Source organism: Lepisosteus oculatus, chromosome 1 (genome assembly GCF_040954835.1).
Source record: "Lepisosteus oculatus isolate fLepOcu1 chromosome 1, fLepOcu1.hap2, whole genome shotgun sequence".
NCBI lineage: Eukaryota > Metazoa > Chordata > Actinopteri > Semionotiformes > Lepisosteidae > Lepisosteus > Lepisosteus oculatus.
The window spans coordinates 6,783,653-6,799,669 of record NC_090696.1 but is presented as its reverse complement, the minus strand read 5'-3'; the positions used below and the strand labels follow the sequence as shown (position 1 = coordinate 6,799,669).

The 16,017-nt window shown below is 42.7% G+C and overlaps 1 protein-coding gene across 1 annotated transcript in view; it reads left to right on the top strand.

Moving 5' to 3' along the window:
• The first annotated feature begins 29 nt into the window (after positions 1-29).
• poln (polymerase (DNA directed) nu) overlaps positions 30-16,017 on the top strand; it is a 146,946-nt gene continuing 130,958 nt past the window's right edge. Inside the window, exons 1-4 of the mRNA XM_069194065.1 lie at positions 30-2,039; positions 3,068-3,176; positions 5,627-5,787; positions 13,618-13,754. Coding sequence (XP_069050166.1) covers positions 1,925-2,039; positions 3,068-3,176; positions 5,627-5,787; positions 13,618-13,754 — 522 coding nt within the window. The 5' untranslated portion in view covers positions 30-1,924. The remainder of the gene's footprint in view (positions 2,040-3,067; positions 3,177-5,626; positions 5,788-13,617; positions 13,755-16,017) is intronic.

Here is a 16,017-nt window from a genome sequence, read left to right as displayed (position 1 = left end):
CTTTGTTGTTAAGAAGCTGTATCGATGTATTTTGAAATTTTTTCCCCCCCATCAGTAAATAGTCCTACACAATTCGTGTATTGGATTCAAATTTAAAAACATTCTTGGTGTTCGATCGGAGGTATCGAGAATAAAACGGATCTAAAGATTGATTCAAAGAATGATTTGAACTAAGTATCAAAATATCAGCTGCTGCACGATGGTGAAACACCACCTGATAAGAAGCCATACTTGGCATACTGAAATAGGAGTACTAAGGTAAAACATGTTTCGGTTCCCCGGTGTCTCAGCTGCCAGTGGCAGTCATGCAGTGTGCAAGTTGAGCTCTAGTCCACTAGATGCTCTCACGGTGACCTTTAGGCTTTGCTACTGTTGCTCACAGACGCGAACGTGTGTTGGCGAAGAGAGTCCCATCACTCCTCCGCTAAAAACGTGCCAGGTACTGTTACTGAAAGTGTGGAAAGGTGGTTTTGCCCAGCATGTTTCACTCTGAAAGCCTGCATGGTCATTGTGTTGTAACTGTGAGCTGTTAATAGATGGTTATTGTCAAAACGGGGGTTTAGCAAAACACTAATGGTTGTTAATTCATTTAAATAGCGAGCTGTTATTCAGGCTGGTAAAAACCTGAAGCGAGGACAGGCCATGTGCTGCTAGCTCCATTACATAAATTTGGTTTGGTTCATCCTGGAGCAAAATGGAATATAAAAGGAAAATGACCTCTTTAAAGGGACCCATGTCCGCCCTGTGTTGAACAGGTTATGCAGAGGAATGATTCCTTCTACTTATGTAGAACTTTTCTGGACACTCCACTCCATTCATACATTTTAAAATAATTCTGTTTAATAAATAATCCTTACACTTGTATAGCACTTTTCTGGGCATTCCACTTAAAGTGCTTTAAAGGGACTCCCCTGCACCACCATGAATCTGTAGCCCCCACCTGGATGATGTGATGGCAGCCAAAATGTACAGCTATAAGTGGCGAGGAGAATCGAGTGATGAAGCCAATTCATAGATAAGGAGTATTAGGGGGCCATGATTGGTAAAGACCCCTACTGTTTTTGAGAAACACCCTGGGATTTTGAATGACCACGTAGATTCAGGACCTTGGTTTTACATCTCATCCAAAGGACGACTTCTTTTTTTTTAATGGTATAGTGTCCCCGTCACTATACTGGACCATTAGGACCCACACAGGCTTCAGAGTGAGCTCTCCTTACTGATCCCATGCCTCTCCCAGCAGCAACTTTAGCTTTCCCAGGAGGTCTCCCATCAAGGTACTGGCCAGGCTCACACCTGCTTATCTTTAGTGGGTTTCCAATTGTGAGTTGCAGGGTGACATAGCTGCATACTGCATTGGCTTGGTTTGTGTTCTTGTGAGTCACAGGCCTTATAAGTCGTGCTGTGGTTTCACTGGTTCCTCTCAAATGAGAGGTCAGTATCTGAGTTTTCCCACCTGCTGCCTCTACCTTTTGGTCACCCAGATGTCATATCTGTTCACTTTTTGTGCTCTCATTTGTGCACTGTTGTTGTTCTGGGGAGGTGATGGCTCTAAACAGTTTTCCCCTTAAAGTAATTCTCTATATTACTGGGTAAATGATAGCTTAATGAAACCGAGTTGTGTGGTGTTTTTGTTGAGTTATCTGCTTATGTAGCCATAGTTGACTTTTATAAGATGAGCTCTCCTATGTTTTGTGTTTGCTTAAAGAAAAATATAAGCTCACAATGTTTCTACCCCATTCTTCTTTAGATTGTGCAGCAGCTTTTCTGGAGGGCTTATGGCATTTCAAGCACTTCTGCTCTGTACACTTAGCCAGAGGGATATGATGCCAATGCTCTGTTTTGAAGCCCTTCCCCGAGTCTTGGTGCTAATCCAGTGAATCTCATCCCACTTGTGCAGACCTTGAGAAGGAGCTGTGTCGAGATGGAGCTCAGAACCCTGCCCGAGGGGTCGTTGTCAGTGTCTGCGCAGAAGATACTGGCAGCCATTCGAGAACAGTACACTGACAGAACTGCAAAGGCCAGACAGAGTAGGCAGAGTGAGTTTCCATCTTGAATAATACGAGCCAACGTTAAGAACCCAGTTGAGAGAGAAAGTGTGTGGTTGAATTCTGTTGATATTTTATAAAGGGCATTTATATGCTGTATCATCAGGGTACAAAATATTAGGCCACCTCAGTTTGGAATTGAGGGACCACTTATTTATGCTCTTATCATTCGTTAGCTGTCTTCCTATATAGGTTGGACAATCAGCTTTCTCTTCCCATTATATCTGGTTACATGTAAACCTCTACTGCTTTCTCATTTGATTCCTTTCTGCAGGCTAGTATTAAAATGTATTTAATTGAAATAGTTTCTTGTAAGAAACAGTTTCCTTCTTACTAAATACCATTAGTTTTCCAACCCATATTCTGGTTGTTCCAGCTGAGTTCTTTAATACAAGCTAATTTCAGTTTGTCTAAGTCAAGATTTTAAAATTGCTTTCAGCTCTTAAATTGACCAGGATTCACCGTGGGAGTGTCTGATACATTGTCATTCCCACCTGTCTCTTCATTGTGAACTGATCAACTAGTATGGGCTGTGCGCTTAGAAATAAGGGAGCAAGCTCATCATGAATTGAGGAGAGATAGCATAAAGTTTTCTAATGGTGGTTGGAAAAATATACTTGAAGTTGAGGTTTTAAAAGCAAGGATTGAAAGATGAACAGGTCAACAAAAGTCTGAACATGCAAATCTGTCACTTAAAGGCATCATTTTGCATCTGTGCTGACCAGCTCAGCTACCAGTTGGTATAAAATCCAGCAGACGCAGGACCTCTGTTGGGATTTACTGATTTAAAGAAAAGTCAACCAACAACTGAGGATTATGCAATTTCTAGTGTGATTGAGAGGGTTGGAAAATACGGCTGTAGTCTCTGCAGCCCTGGAAAGAGAGACCATTTGGTCATAAGTGGTTATAGAACTGCAATTCGTATTGCTTCTTATTCAGTGAACTTCTTGGGACTATTAAAGTTCCTGAAGTCTGTGAACGGGGCGAGATATTTTTGATTTTGTAATGATTGCTTTAAGTAGCGGAGAGAGGCAGCGAGAGAAGTCAAGGATCTCTGAGAAGAGAGAGCAGGAGTGGATTCTGGGAGCAGACAGTCCCTGTGTCGGGTTGCTGGGGCGGAGCAATCAGGTGAGACATCATTCAGGAAGTGATACAGTTGTATGCAAAAGTTTTTTGGGGGGCACCCCTGGCAAATTACATGTTTTGTTGATTTTCTAAGTGAAAAGACGTTAACGCAACCTCTACAGCAAACAAACGTGAACTTGATATCTTTCTGCAAATTTTAAGGCACAGTTACTATTTATTTGCTTTATTTAACAGATTGGAAAAACAAAACAGTAAATGTGGCAAAAAAATAGCCTACTTCATGCCATCATTTCTGACTAATCAACTCTTAATAGATGCTCAGTTTATGATTAATACTTGTGAATGGCTACGTCTTAGATGACAACATTTTGGAAATGCACCCGAATGAGTAGTTTTCTGAAAGTACAAAAAAGTACAAATTTGGTACAGTGTTAGAAATTACTGTACAGATCCCATTTGACCTTATAAGGACAAAATAAAAATCCTAAGATAGGCTCTTATTGTTTTAAAATGAGCTTTTGAAAGGAACTTGGCTGTAGAACCAACTGGAAGAGACATTAGACACACCAGTTAATTGATAGAAAATGGACTCCAGTGGAGATGCAAGTTCCCCAGTTGGGATAGTTGTGAAGAACCAGATTATTCTTCTCTTTCTGATTTGCATGAGAGAGACCCTGCTGATCTTCTATATTATCACCTGCGTACATCGCTAGTTATACACTTTTAAATAGATCTCAGTAGTGGGGGAACAACTGCCATGTAATGTTTAACTCGGACAAGTGCTGTGTTTCACATGCAAGTAGCAGAAGAAAACTTAAAAATTAAACACGTAGCTTGATGCAACTGCTTTATTATCTTCAGCACATGGGGGGGGGTTTACTTCAGCTCAAAGATCAACTGATAAGGTGAAGGGGGAAGTTTTCACTGTTAAGTGCCGAAGCCATAAGCTCCATCAGTGTTAGGGTAAGTGACTTCAGTAGAAAGTATGGTGGAAATTGAGCCATGCCAAAAAAGACTGCTAGCAAGCTGCTGCTCACAGATTGGGTTCTCTGGGCTGTTCCTCATGTCCTCTTGGCTTTCGACCCCGCGCCCAGGAGCAGCGATATGCCAGGCACGCAGAACGAGGCTATTACCTCTCTCGTCCTGAAATGTGTGTGGCATCATCTTGCACAGCACTCTTGCTTCATGCTCCATTGCCTAACAGTTTGTGCAGTTGAAATTGAATCAGATGTGCTTTGATTTGTAAGAGGAATAGCACCACATGCAGCTAGATTCCCCCCTGAATCTCTGCTCCTTTTTTTTAAGCTAAATTCATTGTCAGCTTATTTGTTCATATCGAATGCATAAAAGGGAAAAAGAACGTTCTGCTCAACTAGTGAGCGTTTCTGGCACAGGGTGCCAAACCCTTCCCGTTTGTGGCCTAGCCCATGTAGATGTATTTTTACTGGCTGCCTTTGAGGATCCTGGCACACCAGGAACAACATTAACAAAAGCATTTCTTGCCGGCTCTACACTAGGGCCTACGGACTCGACGGGAGCAGGCAAGTAGTGGGCTGTCTGCAGCAGAGCTTGATCATCAGGGTTAATACGGATTTCACTCTATCTGATATATTTAACACAATAAGATATAGGTTGTTAAAGACCACAATCGATGGGCTCTCTCTTCCCTGAAGCTCCTAGAGGTGTTATAGGAGGGCAAAGTGTTTAGGATAGTGGTGTTCGTACAGTATTTTAGCGAGATCCAAAGCTGGCATGGTTTCACCAGTTTTAGCCCGAGCTCCACTGTGAAATTTAGAACGGAATATGAAACTCTTATCGCTTACATTCGACGGTGTAAATACTTCTTAATGCAGGGCATGCATTAGTGAAGCCAGCTGGTTATACCTCCCTGGTTTCAGACGTGCGCCGTGTTGAAACCGTGTTTTAAGCGTGTTTTATGGCTGTCGTCACGGTGACGCGGCTGTTGGCATTGCTGCCTCCCAGCACTGGGGCCCTGGGTTCACTTCCTGCAGTGCTGTCTGTGTGGAGTTCATATGTTCTCCTCGTGTTCTCGTGGGTTTCCTCCCGCAGTCCAAAGACACGTTGGTAGGTTTATTGGCTTCTGGGATAACTGGCCCTGGTGTGAGTGTGTCTGTTAGTGTACTGTACGTACACCTGTTGCTTCCACTCCTACAGCCCTGTATTTTGTAAAGCAGAGACAAAATAGAATGATGGGTATTTTTTATGGCTTTCTTTTGTACATCACTGTACTAAAGCTGAGGTTTGTTTTTTGCGAGATATTTGGCCTTGAGAAGTTCTGTATAAAGCAGTTATTTAGAATGGGATGAAGCGGTTAGAAAATGAATGAGTCGCATAATCTGAGGTTATTGAGGTTTATTGATTTTTTTTTTAGACAACTTAAGATAACTTTGTAAGAACAACATAAAACCTATTGACATTAAAGAATCGTCAGTGAATTCTCAGAAATTTCAAGCATCCTCACTTTCCTGTAGGGGAAAGGAGTCATTGTTGGCTGCCCATTTTCCGAGCGGGGTTAATCAGGGAAAGCCAGCTGCCTGCTACAAGGAGAGGGCCCAGGAAAACAGGGCACAGACTGGACTGCCGGGCCGTGCTCAGACAGCACAGCTGGGCGCCAGGCATGCTGAGAGCAGGGGTGAGTACTGTACGTGCTGTCTGGAGGGAGTCGTGGAGCTGAAAGGGCTCATTCTGACTGTCGGAGTGGCACTCAGCTGGGGAGCCGAGCGGCGGTCTGGAGCACACCGCTTCCCTGCCTCTCTCAAGACCTGCCGCGCTGCACAGCTGTCGACCAAGAGTCTGCGTTTAATCACGGGATTGCTTTCTGTTACAATGGTCTGTGCTTCATGCCCTCCACACCAAAAATGAGGGTGGTCTGATGCCATTATGTCGACTCTTTCATTTTTAATTTGTCATTTAAGCCGGTGTCCTGGTTAATGCACAGCCGCAGAGTCAGAAAGGTGCTGTGTGCCGATTTCCCCCCCAGCTCTGCTTTGAAGTCTTTTTAGAAGTTGTTTCTGGCGGCGTTGTGAATTAGAAGGGAAAAATGCTCCATGTTAGGACAACAGAAAATGATGAAAAACTCATGTAGTAAAAGGGACATAAAATGCACGATGAGCCATGCTCCTCCAATAGGCTACTAGATAGATAGATACTTTATTGATCCCGTGACGGAAATTGCAGAAGCTCTTTTTATTAGCTCTCTCCCCCCGTGTGAGTGTTTATGCAGTCTTTTCTCCTGAAACAATCATTTTGATAACTTGTCTATTATCGAGTGTAACAATAAAAGTTTATTTTTTTTACTCTGATCTGTGCGCATCTGACTTCATGTGGGGAAAAAAGTACAGTTATGTATTGCAATTGATCAGTTTGGACAATGTATCCTTTTTTGCTTGGTTTCCTTAAGCTGAGAAATACTGTTGTGCATTGTACTTGGAGTTTCAAAATGCACGTTCTTTAAAGTTCAGGTGGGTAGCTGCGTCAGCATGCGTAGGCTGCAAAGGAAAAAGTATAAACCTATTACTTGTAACAAATAAACCTATTACTTGTTCCTTTTCTTTAAAGTGTTCATTTCCCTTTGTCCCTCAGTAGCACAGCAGCAAAGAAGGCCAGGTTTGCAAGGCAGTCCCCTGATAACATTGTTGCAACCATACTCTCTGCGAGCCTAAAGCTCAGATTTTCTGCCACAGTTGTATTGGAGATCTCCTCTTAACTTTAAAAATGGGAGTATAAAAAGTAAAGAAGCCTGTGTTCACTGAAGGGATAAAAAGCCTCCTGTTCCAGTGTCTGGTAAGTCTTGGGGCAGCTTGCAAGTCTACTAGTGTGTGTCCCACACAAGACAGCAGCTTAAAATAAGGAGCAAATGACTGGTACTGCATGCTCCACAAAACCGATATGTTCATTTTAAGCATAGCAAACTGTTCAGTTCACTGACATTGTTGTGTTGACATTGTTCTTGCTAAGAACAAGCTGTTCGTATTTTCTTCTTGTCTAGTGTATTTATGTTATGATGTTAATCTTCAAATGGCTTTTTGCACTGTTCTGTTTGTCAAGGGTTTCGCCTTGTTCAGAAAGCTGTTGTGACCTTGCCATGTTCCCAGAGCTTAGGAGAGAACGTGCTGTGATCTTTGTGGGACCAAGTAAGACTTGCGCAGCCAATCCGAGCTGGGGATAAGCCATAACTTTGCCGAGCTGACCACCTCTCCTCCTGGGTGCTGGTGCAGCACACTTGTCTATCAATTTACTGTTTGAAACCAGAGTGAGTTACGGCCTGCGGCTGAGTCTGTGATCTAGTCTCTGATCACAGGCTCCAAGTCTCCCTGAGTCATGTGCTTTCCACTCAGCCCCTCGTACTTCATATGACCTGATATAGAGCAGTGTTACACTGCTGGTGAACATCATGCATTATTTTAGTCACAGAGCAACAGGAAGTTGTGGGACTGAAAGGGAAGGGAAATTCCTTCAGACTGTTGTACATGAGATCACAACTAAATGAACATAATGCTTTGTAGAACAAGTAATAGGTTTATTCCATGCTGAAAAAAAGAAGAAAGAAAACGCAACGTTTCGGCCGTGAAGCCTTCTTCAGGTGTCACGGCTGAAGAAGGCTCCACGGCCGAAACTTGTTTTCTTTCTTCTTTTTTTCAGCATGGAATAAACCTCTTACTTGTTCCTTTGCAGCCTACGCATGCTGATGCAGCTCCCCACCTGAACTCCATAATGCTTTGTGGTTTTGTGCCTAAGGGAAGGCTCTCTTCTGCATGTTTTAAATTAAATGAACATATCTCTATTGAACGTCTAAGCCAACCCAAATAATATAAAGAAAATAAAACAGGTTATATGCTTATATTACATACAGAAAGCACTTGAAATAAAATACTGTATATCCACATTTGTTTTCAGTTTTCTTTGCAGTTTGTGAGGCCATTTAACTGTTCGCCCATAAAAGTGTTCAGCATGAGTGCTCAAGTTTTAAAACTATTTGCTTTTAGAAAGTGTGCCCTTCACGGTTCATTCCTTTAAATGAAACTTCATGGCAAGGGGGGGAGGGTTCCAAGGCAGTGTACTGTACAAAACAGCCCAGTGTACTGTAAATGAAATGACTGCTTAAGCCAAATTCCTGTGATTTTTCCCCAGTTTGTTTTCCTCTGTTAATCCGTTTAAGTGAATAAAAATACTTCCTGGAAGGGCTGTGGCACTGCTTGAGAAGGTCCTTCCAGAAGTGAGACTGAATCCTGTGGTCTGTCCCAGTACATCAGCTAAGTGGAGATCTGAAACAGATTGGGGAGATTGTGAAGGAAGAAGTAAGAGGGTTATTCCATGCTGAAAGGAGACACAAACAGAATTCGGCTGTGGAGCCTTCTTCGGGTGTGAGAAAGACAGGGTAGACAGCAAAGAACAAATGCTGGGAGAGTGAAGGTCTTTGCTGTCTACCCTGTCTTTCTCACACCCGAAAAAAGCTCCACAGCCAAAACGTTATTTTCTTTTTTCTCCTTTCAGCGTGGAATAAACCTCTTACTTGTTCCTTTGCAGCCTACGCATGCTGACGCAGCTACCCACCTGAACGATCTTGAGATTATGCCTTGCTTGGACGTGATGGCTCAATGCTCATCACGATTCATGTTCTCTTTGCGTACTTTATCTGCTGCACGCGATGCAGTGCGAATGCTCTGCGTCCATGGTCAAAAAGGGACCTAAAGCATAGAATCAGACCTTCGACGACATGATTGTATTGACAGCGTAGTGCAAGGAGACCGTTCTTATAGCTTGCACATCTACCATATGCTGAGACAGCAGGTTTATTCTCAGTTTGCACTGCACTGAATGTTGTCTGCTTCTCCATGACTCAGAGGTACAAAACCCAAGTGTTGTATTTACAGGAGGCTTCATTACCACGATAGCCAATTTCTGTGTCTGGGTGTGATTTTATCTAACCAGATCATCGTGGCATCTGAGGCTGATGTTTTCAGAAGCGGGTTATTTCTGTAACCGCCTCAGTCAGCAGTAGCAAATAGAGAGATCTGAAGTGGGCACTGCGAATATCACGCCTTTAGCAACATCAGCATGGCTTCTCGGTGATGAGCTGTTGGCAAACGGGTAATCGTCACTTTATATCCTGTGTCATTTTGTTAATTTCCTCTCAAGCCTTTTGTGGTTGATGTGGTGACATTGACAGACAGCAAGGCGTGTTAGTATAACAATATCAGAACTTTAATTTTCCAAGCAATGATGAGTTAAACGTAAAGTAAAGGGCTCTGTAGTGACAGTTCTGCAAATCTGTAAAGAATTTCCTATGATGGTTTGTCCTGGCTATTTTAAAACCTTGAAAACAATTTCCCCACTTACCAACAACAAGGGATCGGATTAATGCGTTTTAGTGAGATCACAGAAATATCACCCGTGATTCCTCACGCCTTTCATTGTACCATGTTTCTCATCTGTTTTAATCTCAATCCGTTTTGTGTCGCACAATATTTAAGTTTTCTGCCATCATGTAATTCTTACTATAACTAGATGTTTGTAGCCAACATTGATCTAAACATAGCATTTTTGTAATAAACAGTTTTTTTACTTGCCATCTTTATTGCATATCCAAACTCTGAAAGTTTGTTCCCAGTACAGGCTGCTGTGCCCCATTAGACATGACCATCATTGCTTCAAAAAAACACAAATCGGTAGAGCAAAAACATTCCTGCACATGTTGCATTTTACTGAGATGTATACATTTAAACATGCTGTTCATGAATGCTGCTTTACTGAAAACAGCCACACGGGGATGCTAAAGTAGAATAAAAAAATTCTGATATGGATTCTTGATCATTTCAACTTCATAAAAACAACCACTTCTGCAATTTGACATTATGTAGCGGTGTAATTAGAGTCCCAGTGCGCCAGATCGTTTTGAGAGAGGCTGTGTGTGACGATCTTGCAATCCAGACAATTTGATACCTTATTCTAAGGAGATCACCCAAATCCTGTCTGTGCGTGCCCTGGCCCATGTTTCAGTGCATTGCTGAATTGAGAAGCATCCTGTTGTATGATTGTTACACAGTTGTCTTAGCAAGAGAAATGTAATTATAAAGAATGCATCAATAAGGAAAAAAGGACTTTTGCACACAACAGTGCTTAAAAGTAGAGGTGCGCGGTTCTTTAGTCACGCGGTACGTTTTAGACCGTACCGGTACGCTCGGTAATTTCCTGTAATTTCCGTCAGCTGTGCTATTTTTTCCCGATTTGAACTAAGACATTCTACTGTTTACATTCATAAAATCTAATTCGACTCAAAGAAAAAACGACTGCGATAAAAATTTCGTTTACTGTATAAGGCTGAGTAAAAAGGGTCATACTAAAGGTATTTCCCTCATATCATTGGCTAGTAAGTGTAGAAATATGACGTGTTTCAGAAATTGCGGAAATGATCGCATCTGATTGGTCCAGAACGACCTTGACTCATCGATACGTGCATTCCCAATGACCCATTGAACATGTTTGTGCTGTTTTTTTCTAGTTTTTCTGATTCTACTGTAACTCTAGTCGGGAAGGAAGTCTAGTCTTGATCATGTCTTTAATTCCGTTACCATTAGACATGCTTTGATTTTTTTCCTTTTTTGGAAGTAAGATTGTCTTAAACTGTTTAAGTCAATGTAGAACAGCAATGTTTTAAGAAAGCATTGAGGATTAGTTGAAGTTTGTGGAAAAAAGATTTGACCGTTTAATGATTGACAAAAATCTTAATGTTGTTAAATTGTTCTGTTACACTGTTCAGTGTTATTTCTAGTTCTTTTACATACCGCGGTATGTAATACGGTACATGCACGTGTACAGCGGTACGTTTTCCGGAGGCGGTACCCGCGGCGGAGCGGTGGCTGTGTGGCTCAGGATCTGCGCCTGTGACTGGAAGGTTGCCGGTTCAAATCCTGCGGCCGGCAGAAGAATCCTACTCCGTTTGGCCCCTGAGCAAGACCCTTAACCCCCAACTGCTCCAGGGGCGCCGTATAATGGCCGACCCTGCACTCTGACCCCCAGCTTCTCTCCCTGTCTGTGTCTCATGGAGAGCAAGCTGGGGTATGTGAAAAGATGAATTCCTAATGGAAGAAATTGTATAGGGCTAATAAAGAAACATTACCCAATCCTACTTACAAGCACTGCACGAGCTCACCATCTCAGCTGCTTGCAGTTGGTAAGAGCTCTTTAACTGATGAATGGAAGAAGGGTGTCCCAGAGAGAGCCTGTTGAAGTGTGCAGAGAGAGGCCAAGGAGCCCTCTATTTGTGACTTCAACAGAAGGCTGAAATTGCACTGTTGGCACATGTTGTGCCATCATTAACAATGTGACGGGACTCCTGTGGTATGAGTTCAACAGTAACAAAGTGCGATTATTCTTAAAGCTGCTCTGTAGTCGTGCCGAGTGCGACCTCTGACTGCAGCAAGTGTAGCCTGTTGGTCATTGTACTAATAGCAAGTGACGGCAGGCGTGCATTATCATCAGTGACACTCTTTTGCAGGGCTCTGTTGCATGCAATTTAAAGCATACAGATGTACATTTAATCAATACTGGTTGCGTTTTCTTCACCTGTTGTACAATGTCAGTGTCCTGTGCAGCCACACGATGAAGAGGAGCTGAACACATGAAGAGCTTGCGAGTGCTTTATCATGAGGGCAGAATGGCCCCTCCCTACCTCTAGATCACATCTTCTTTCCGTCCAGGAGGCTGTTCAGAAATAATAAAAATAGTTGAGGCTGGTTAGTGGAGTTAAGTTGTAAATGGGGGAAAAATGTAATTCATGACGTACCGATGTGCTGAAAAAGGTGGTTACGAACCTTTTTTTTAATGTGTAGTAGGTTTGTGAGGTGTCATGAGCTGGTATGACTTCCTCTCTTGGGAAGTCAGGAGCCCATGGGGGAATTGTTTGGCATTTTTGGCAAAATTCTTTGCCATTGTGCTGTTGGAACAAGAGCCCTGAAGGCTGACTGATGATGGGCATCGCCGCAAGCTGCGGAACACCAAGCTGCCCCTCGCCTTGTTTGTGCACAAGCGCCACCACCAGAATGACTCCTTTTCCCCTGCCTGACTGTCTGCTGCACCCGTCACGAGGACTGTCTGCTACTGTTCTGCTTAACAGCATCACTAAATTAGTCTTATTCAGGACTCCTGGGCATGAAGTGTGCGTGATCTGAATGCATTTGCTATTAAAAATAAAAATACTGCTGCATGCTATACTTCTCCGCTGTATTAATGTGCAGTAAGTGGTTTCTGGCATACAACACTTGTAGTAATCAGAATGCCATGATCCCTCTTTTCTCCTGTGAAGCCTTCATGATGAGTAAAGCACTTTTAAAGAGCTTTCTATGGAGATGTTGACAACTGTCAAAATCTCCAAACTGCTTGAAACGGGCTGTCTTTTCAGCATGCCGTGTGGACATTTTGGCCTAAAGTTACAAAATGAGTATACTGGGCTATAAGGCTATTGCTTGTTAGGAGAGCTGGCTTCTGGAAAGAAAAAGTATTATGAATTATAGTTTGTGTAGCAGAGGCAGAATTGCTGAAGGTATTGGAGGCTTAAGATAAATCTCTAGGGCCTGAAGCTATTTTTCCAATTGTACTTAAGGAAACAGGGTGTTATTTGTAGGTCATCAAAAAATTCAAGCAGTTTCTCAGGTCAGGAATAATATCTATGGACTGGAAAATTATTAATGTATCCCCCGTTCATAGAAATAGTGACTGAGTCACATAATTGTGGGCATATCAATCTTCTGTGACTTGTATAGCTATAGAGGTGGTACTCGGAATGAAATGGTCATCTGTTTTGCATTAAGATTCTAGGGATTAATCGACACGGATTTATTTATATTTTTTTATATTTTCAAATTGCAGGTGAGCATTTAAGATGATGCAAGTCCTTGTAATGGAAACGGGTTCAGAGAATACAGGGTAAATTTGGGTGGAGTGCTCTTGTCATGTGTATTAGAACCACTGCCTGTCATTATTTATACCTAAATCTGGCGTACTTGGTTCACTGGTAAAACACTGACGAAATTCAAGACTGGGTAAGCGCAGATGGCATTTAATGGAGTGTGCCTGTGAATGTCAACTTTATTGTGGTGTGTTAGAAGTAGTAGATATAAAATGAGAGACTCCAGGATCCCACTGTATGTGCTCAAATCTTTACTTATTTTTATGATCTTGTACAGTATATCATTGTCTTCTATACAGCAATATGAATTTGAAAAAACAACACCTGGGTCTTCATAAACCGGTCTCCTGGTGTCAGAACCTCCTACAGTCGTGCTTAGTTGAAGTCCTTTTTTTGTGTGTGAGGGGGTAGATTTAAAATGTCAGTCTAGCAAAGACTGAACCATTCAGCTCGGGGCTCAAAGTGGGGCAGGCAGCTTCCGCTTTTGCAAGCGGGACTTGTGCGTGTTTTTAAGGTCATGCCGTTTTGCAGCTCATCAGATTCATTCATCTTCAGGAGCCGAAGCTGTCCGGCCGCTCCAGGCAGACGTGCTCCGCATGAAGAGGTTTGAACAGGAGAGCAACTGGGGAAGTGGGTGCTGTCAGACAGATTCCCTGGAATCTGTGGAGCCCAGCGGTACTAATGCATCCCAGGTATTGCAATGACTTCATCTCAAAACCATTTTAAAAGACAAGAAGCCAGGGTCGAATTTTGCACGTTACCTGGGAGATGTGCAGTTTATGAAATACTTAACCATGTTCTGTGTGCATACTCATTAATAAAGGGCAACTAAACTTTCTCTATTTTGTCTAAATCAATTGTATGTAATGTAATGCGCACATATTATGTATATATTTACAGTATATAATGAGTTTGTGTAAAGCATATATATTTGAATGTGTATTTTCTCATTTAAAGGGTTCCTTATTCTTTCTAAATGCAGTTTGTGTTTTAATTCTGCTTTTTCTAAACACAAATTTATCATTATACCCCTGAGAATGCAGGCTCCCAAGTGACTGCGGTCACATGGGAGATGCTCTGTACAGTATATTGTTTCCGAGAGCTTCAGCGCGTGCCGTCTCGCTGTGCTGCTAATTTGTGCACGATACAGCATATTCACAGAGGGGGCTAATTTCACAGGCTGTTCCACATGCGCAAGCCTGCAGTGCCGCTGGGTTTGCTGTTGTAAACAGAGAATAAACATTCCAGAACAGCTGAAGTGCTGTGCAAGAATAAGACAGGCCAAGAAAATGTACACAGAAGAGCTCTCGGGGATGGAATCCGTCTCCAGGATAGCAAGTTTTTCTGTTGAATTGGAATACTTTGTAGCTTATCTACTAAATTCCTCGGCCTGCAGTAGAGGATGCATTCTGCAGCTTGGAGATTGGTGGGGCTGATTGAGAAAGGTCTGGTTCACCGTGTTGGCTGGTGTGATGGCTGTTGGCTGTGATGTGTCGGAGACTGAAGAGGCCAGCCATGTGCATGTAGAACGCCATGTCAGTGGACATGGTGAGCCGTGTGGTTCAAGGTCCTTTCAGAACAGCCAACAGTGATGGTTCTTCCCGAGACGTCTCTCTCATCGTGTAGGACAGTTAGTGCTTCATTCTGTAGTGTCCATGGATTGGTTTTGTCATCCTTGTTATGGAGGGGTGGTGCATTAGTGATTTTCCATTCAACTGGTATAACCCCATTATTTAAGCCCCTGGCAATTATATATCTTGTATCATCACTGTTAGAGCTCCCACAGGCCTTCACGATTTATCTTACTACCATATTGTTGTTCACCCAGCTGGCGTAAGCTGCATGCCAGTCCCATTACTGATGCCACTATCTCCTGGTATAGATAGGCAAAGGCTCCTGTTGCATGGATGGTACTATACATAACATAACATCACTTTATTAGCCCTATACAATTTCTTGCATTAGGAATTCGTCTTTTCACATACCCCAGCTTTTCTCCATGGAGACACAGACACACAGACAGGGAGAGTGCAGGGTCAGCCATTGTACGGCGCCCCTGGAGCAGTTGGGGTGAAGGGTCTTGCTCAGGGGCCCAACGGAGTAGGATTCCTCTGCCAGCTGCAGGATTTGAACCGGCAACCTTCCAGCCGCAGGCGCAGATCCTGAGCCACAGAGCCACCGATCCGCCCTAACGAAAAAAACATAAAGCTTGGAGACTGACCACACTGCCCCAGCTAATTTAGGCAACTTTTCAATCTGTCGGAAATGAAGCACACCAGCTTTATACAGCATAAAAACTGCATGCTGTTTGTCTGGCCCACTAGATGATTGTTATATGCTGAATGTTTTGTAGAGGTACAGTTGTAGCAGAAGTGTTGAATTGAATATTACATTTCCTAGATTTGTTTCTAGAGGCTAAGAATTTCCATACCCTAAGATTTCTTTCTCATCAGCTAACGTTTTACGTTTCAGTAATTTCTCAACAGAAGAGAACACGTACAGCAGAAGGGTGGTGGATTTTAAAAAAATCATGTGTTGTTCTGAGACTGCACTTTGTGTGTGTGTACAGGTTATAGAGCAGGTCTCCCCTCAGGATGAAGTTACAAGATCATGTGATGTGATGTCCTGGAGGGACAAACCTGAGTACTTTCACTCCTGGTCTGCTGATTGTCGATTCTACAGTCATGCCATGTGAAACAAAAGCTGCAATCTGAATGTTACGTCAGAATGCAGTGCTTATTGCAGGTCTGAATTTTGAAGGACGATTTTCTCAAAGAATTCAGCTCTTGGAGAGTGTATGACAAATGTTGACCACAGTCTTCACTGCAAATCTTTCCAGACTCCAGCAGTGCGTGAATCTGATTAATCAAATCTACAGTCTTTGAGGAAACCAATTACATAGCGTTATAGATATAGTTAATTGTTCATGACTGTCTTTTTGCTCTGTGACTTTTG